This window comes from Tetrao urogallus, assembly GCF_951394365.1.
Source record: "Tetrao urogallus genome assembly, chromosome: 14".
NCBI lineage: Eukaryota > Metazoa > Chordata > Aves > Galliformes > Phasianidae > Tetrao > Tetrao urogallus.
Window position 1 is genome coordinate 9,952,814 of NC_136827.1, and position 5,881 is coordinate 9,958,694.

At 54.8% G+C, this 5,881-nt stretch overlaps 1 protein-coding gene across 1 annotated transcript; it reads right to left on the reverse strand.

Annotated features, from left to right (window-relative positions):
• Positions 1-255: 255 nt before the first annotated feature.
• Positions 256-1,350, reverse strand: HRH2 (histamine receptor H2; the record flags this gene model as incomplete). The annotated part of the gene is made up of 1 exon (XM_079542193.1): positions 256-1,350. The coding sequence occupies one exon, from the start codon at positions 1,348-1,350 to the stop codon at positions 256-258; it is 1,095 nt and encodes a 364-aa protein (XP_079398319.1).
• Positions 1,351-5,881: the final 4,531 nt, after the last annotated feature.

Below are 5,881 nucleotides of genomic sequence, written 5' to 3' on the forward strand. Positions count from 1 at the left end.
CGTCCTCCCCACTGCTGCACCCCTTCCAGGGTCCTGCCCCAGGCGATGCTTGGGGTACTGCTGGGGGGGCTCTATGTGTGGTTGTTTGTGTTCTTAGAAAAGTTTGTCAACCTAATTTTAGCTATTTTTGCTCCAGAAATGGGAATGGAACTTGCTGTTGGCTGTGCTTGCTGTTGGGGCAGACTGAGAGCGGCAGCGCTGGGTGTCTGAGCTGACGGGGTCCTGGAGACCAGCAGCGTGACTGTGGAGAGGCTCTTACCTCTGCAGGGCTCCATCTGTCAGCAAGATGCCCTTCCCATTCCTCATCTCCAGCTTCAGGCATTTCCCCTCCTGCCCATCCAGGCTCTCCCTGCAGCTCCTGCCCCGGGGCTGACACTTCTGTAGGGAGCTCTTGGGGTCCCCTGTCCTGCAGCAGTGCAACAAGTGCTGGTATGCCACCCGAAAATCTCTGTTGAATGTCCCGTAGAGGATGGGGTTCAGTGCTGAGTTGGCATAGCCCAGCCAGAGGACGATGGACATGGGTGTGCCTTTCACACTGCTGTCCCCCCACACCCCTCGGTACGTGAACACTGTGAAATAGGGGAACCAGCAAATGATGAAGGCTCCCATCACCACTGCCAGAGTCACAGTGGCTTTGTGCTCCTTCACCATGGGTGGCATGGGGCTGCTGCTGCTGCAGCACCACGTGTGGTTTATCCTCTTGGCTTGCTCCCTCGCTATCTTGAATATCCGGTAGTAGGTGATGCACATGATGACCAGAGGGATATAGAAGGTGAGCAAGGAGTCCACCAGTCCGTACACAGAATTCACCTCCAGCTTGCACTCCCTGGTGCAGTTGGGTGTAGTGTTCTGAACCGTTGTCCCATTGGTATTCCACCCCAGGTGGATGGGGAGGAAGGAGACCATCAGTGAAACTGTCCAAATAACAACCAGGGCCACAGCCACGCGGGATGGGGTGACCAGCTGCTGGTAGCGCAGCGGGGTGGTGACGGCGAAGTAGCGGTCCAGGCTGATAATGAAGAGGTTGAGGATGGAGGCCGTGCACAGCATGACATCCAGGCTGAGGTAGATGTTGCACAACGTGCTGCCGAAGGGCCACTCGCTGGTGAGCTCATAGAAGGCAGAGAAGGGCAGCACCAGCAGGGCCAGCAGCAGGTCAGTGATGGCCAACGAGACGATGATGCAGTTGGTCAGGCTGCGGAGCCGGCGGTCCAGAGTGACGGCCAGGCACACAACGATGTTACCACAGAGAGTGAATACGATGAGCAGGGCCAGGCAGGACCCGACCAGCAGCTGCAGAGGGAAGTCCATGTTTCTTGAAGGGTTTGTGAGGTTGCCACATGGATCCATAGTGCAGTTGCATGGGTGGAACGGTTCTGCTGTCAGTGGCTCTATAGATGCTTGGAGTGAGCCTCTACCAGGCAGCCCTGGAGTTCCTTCCAAACCAAATTTGGGCCTATGATGGTCTTGGAGATCACAGTAGAGTCCCCTTCACGCATTCAGTCTGCTGAGGTGATGTGACCTAGAAATGATGTGCCCCTGCAACTTTCTTGTGTGACCCGGTCCATCTGGGGCTGGAGCTGATTCCTGTGGCACTGCTGGTGGGTGTCAGCTGTTCCCTTCTCTCCTGCAAAGCCCAGCAGGGTCAGATGCTATGGGGTCAGGTCCCACGGGGTCTCATGCCTGCCTTGCTCTGTGTGCTTGGGTCAGAGATGATGGCCAGCAGTACTTGTCAGGGACAGAGCTTCTTTATCTGGGGACGGCCTGCAAAGAGAGCACCAAGTCAGGGCCATAGCGGGCAACAGTCCCTTGGGCAGCCCCTCCAGAAATGGGGTTTCTGCACCTCTCTGGGTGCCCTGGATCACTTAGACCTGGACTGGAGAGTTCTTTGGCAGCTGGGGACAGCAGACCCTGCTTGGTGCCTGTCACTTTGGAATGCCCATGTGGTGTAAGGGTGGTTTCAGAGGAAAGAAGTTCCTACAGGCTTGTGATTTGAAAAAAAGGGCTGGATTGAAATGAGGAAAGAGCTTTCCAGAGGGAGCAGTGCACTCCATTTATGCAATCTAGTAAAATTAATCAGCCCTGTGTGATTCATGAGGCTTCACAGCTGAACTTCTTAAACTTTGTGCCTGTAACAGCACTTTGAGCAGTCCCATGCCTTGTGCTGATCCCTGATGTTAGCAACCACATTGTTCAACCAGCTCAGAGAGATTTCCCATTGCTCAGAGGCTCCTGCTCCCCTGACCAGAGCAAGATCCAGACAGGTGCCGGATGCTCCGAGGGGAATTTGGAGCAATGAACCTGTGGGGGTGGCCCACACTGGGGCACTGGGATGAGGGCTATGGGGAGCTGGCAGAGTGGCTCCTTGCCTCCTGCTGCAGCGCAGGCTCTTGCCATGGAAAGCTTTTTGTTCAGGCACAAAAGGATCGTGGCACAAGCTGAGTGCTGCCTGCCTGCTGACAGCAGCCAGGAGAACAGGTTGTTCTCAGAGAAGGATATTTCCAAGTGAAAAGAATGTTTTTCCTATTGCTCCTAACGCGCTGGAAATGGCAGGGTAAATTATAGGGGGAGTAGCAGGCTTAGAAAAATGCAGTGGGTGGATCACAGCCTCCCGTGTGGCTGCTCTGCCACCCACCAACAGCCGCTCCTGTCCCAGCTCACGTGAGCTCAGCTGAGGCTGTGCTTCTGGCCCAGCACTGCTGCAGGGCAGGGGCTCCGCTGCCTTCCTGGTGCCGCATTCACAGCAAGGAACCTGGTCATGGTGCCCATGCCCAGTGGTGCTGGGTGGGACCCTCCTGGCCAGGTCTGCTCCTTCTGTTGTATTCAAAGCCCTCTGCGCAGGCTGTGCTGTGGGGCAGCTGATCCTACAGGCTGGGTCAGGAGGAGTTCTGCTGCTTCTTGCTTCTCCCATTAGCTGAGAGTGAGGAGTAGGACCTCTGTATTTCTTAGGCAGGGAGTAGGAACATTTCCAAGTGTGATATGGAGCTGCCATCCATGGGGATGGAGCACCCATCTGTGCTGAGAAGGGATGGGGCAGGACTCGTGGGGTTGGATGTAGGATGCTGCACCTTGGGCTGGTTCCAGGCACGGTGCTTGCAAAGGCAAAACCTAAACTCTGGTGGGAGACTGTCCCATATTCTATACATGGAAACATTCCCCACTGGCACACTGCTCTGCAGGAGGAGTGGCACTGCATGGCAATGCATCCTGGCCTGGACCTTTGCCTTTGGTCCCTAAGCATGTGAACTTGTGACAGGTTTCTTTTGAATTTTAGAACCTTTGGTTCATCTCCCATAGCACTGAAGTCCCTTGTCTGGTTCAACAATTCTCCCAAGATTCTCACCAGCACATTTTCTTAGGGAATTTCCATGTTCTGAATCAAGATCACTAATGAAAGCTATTAAACAAAAATGTGTCTTCAGTCTGATCTTTAAGGAATTCTATTAATAGCCATGAGTGCATTAGCTTCTCCTACTGCAGCACACTACAATCTTCCCCATCAGCTTGTCCCTTAACCTTACAGTTCCTGCAGTAATTCCTGCATGAATGGATGTTTTCTGTTCTGTGGAAGCCTGTGGACATTTGATCGGTTTTGTTCCCATCTAAAATGCTGATTATCTTCTCTAGGGTTGGGGCTGTGGTTTGTCTATGGGAAATTCTCATTCACTCTACCTTCTTCTTCCTCATCCCTCGCCTCTTAGCATAATTTCTTCTGGCACTGCACGTTTGGGCACTTTGAACACTTTTGCATGGAAGGGATGGGATGTTGCACCTGGTTCTGCAGTGCCAGTAATGTTTGCTGCTCTCCATTAATGTATTCCCTCTTCTGGCTTAATAGGTTTGTGGCAAATTTATTAAAAGCAGACTGACAGGAGAGAACACTTGGCATGTGCCTGGACATGGCAGTGGGTTCGGGGAGCATTTCCAGGTCCCCAGATCTGAGAAGTCTCCCTCTCCTGCATTAGAATGGAGCAAGGTGCTGGGACACGTCACTTATGGGCAAAGCTGATTTCCTGACCTCATAGAGCTCACAGCAAGGTGTCACGGCTTTTTCCAAAACTGTGCTCAAGTGTTTAATCAAGAGATTAAACACATGGGTTCACCAAGAGGTGCCTGTGACAGCACAGTGCAGCAGGGAGGGGATTTCTGCTGCCCCTGAAGAGGATGTTTGAGGTTTGGTGGTGGGGAGCAGGCAGGGCTTGGAGGGCATGGGGACCCCAGCAAAGGGCTGTTCCCATCTTGGTGCTGTCAGCGTGCCTCGCTGATGATGTACAGCAGCAGTTGCTTCCTGTGGGGTAAGCAGAGGGGCTGGGAGGCAGGAGCCGATCCCATCAGGGCTGCCAGCCCTGGGAGAGCAGGGGCTCCGTGTATAGAAGTGTTCAAGGGAAACCTGAATGCAGACAGCCCAAAGAGTGATGCAGAAATAGGCAGAGAGCCTCCAGCATTTCAAAAGTTTGCTCTTCAGTGACTGCATGAGAGGTGAAACTGAAAATAGAAGCTGACGGACATGATTTTTAGCTGCAGAAGTCAGAGCAGAGAAACTTGGATTCAGCTTTCTGCCCAAAGCCCACAGCTGGGTTGGGGCACAGCATCCCTCTGGTCCTGGGGGCAACATACCCTCCTGTGCCCGGGTATCAGTCCAGGGGAGCAGAGCAGCTGGGCCAGGCTTGGTATGCTCGGGGGAAGGGCTCAGGCAGCTCGGGGAAAAAAGTTTACTAAGGAGTAAACCTCGTGGGGATGCTGCTGGGGAGAGGCGAGCGCGAGTGCCCAGGCAGGGCAGTGCTGCTGCCCCGTGCCCCCTCTCTGACACTGCTGCTCCCCCTCTGTCTGCTCCCACCAGCAGAAGCCCCCAGGCTGCCCTGCATTCCGGGCAGGGCGTGACAAAGATAGCACAGAACATAGAACGCAGAGCGGGGCACGCTCCCACCCACCGACCCCTCTGAGCTCTAGCTTAGAAATGCCTTCAGCAGTGGAACAACCAAGAAGAATAAAAAAGGCAAAAGCTTTACCTGGGAGCGGCGTTCTGCAGCCCTGCAGCAGGTGGGAGCGCCGATCACCGCGCGCCGGAGCAACTCGTGTGCGAGCGGCGGCCGCCAGCTCCCTCCCTCCTCCTTGCCCACCAATATCCAGGCAGCTCGCTGACTGCGCCGTGAGTCACAGCACCGGTGGGTGGGATCAGAGCCCTGAACTCAGACTCCGAGGTTACTATCCAGTCCAAGTCGAAATGCTGAAAGGAGCCGGGCACGCTGCGTGCAGATCTGCCCTGAACAGCGTGTGAGCTCTGCCGGAAGCATCCTCTGCACGTGCGGTGTCGCGGGGAGCCAAGCCAAGTGATGAACAGCACGGGTGGCTCTCTGTGCTTCTGGTGTCTTTCATTTGTGGGTTTCCACGAATGCTAACTGCTGGGCCAGCTGTGTCTGGAGCTGCTCCCCCTTTCTGCTCTCCCTCTCGTGCTGGGCTGAGAGCTCCGTGCTGCTGGAGAAAGCAATGCTGACCATTTCCATGCCTCCCCAGCTAGCAACCAAGGGACTGATGTGTCACGCTGCTCACCATGTGCACCCTGGGTTCCCCATGCTGGATGGAGCTGGGTTGCAATCCTCACCTCCATCCCAGCCAAGCAGAGACCCCAGCAGCCCTGGTGTACAAAGCAGAATGGCCTTGGTGTGTTCATCTCCACAGACCCAAACCCAGCTTTGTGTTTCACAACCTGGGGGTCTGCTGGAGCTTCAGCATGTTACTGCTAGGCAGCAGCAAGGTGGTGTGCAGGGCGGGAATGCTCTGCAAAACAAGGCTCAAATCTGCTCAGGAATGTTCACCAGCTGAAATCACTGGGGTGTTGACTCCTTCTTCCCCTCAACTCTGCTCAAGTAGGGATCATTTG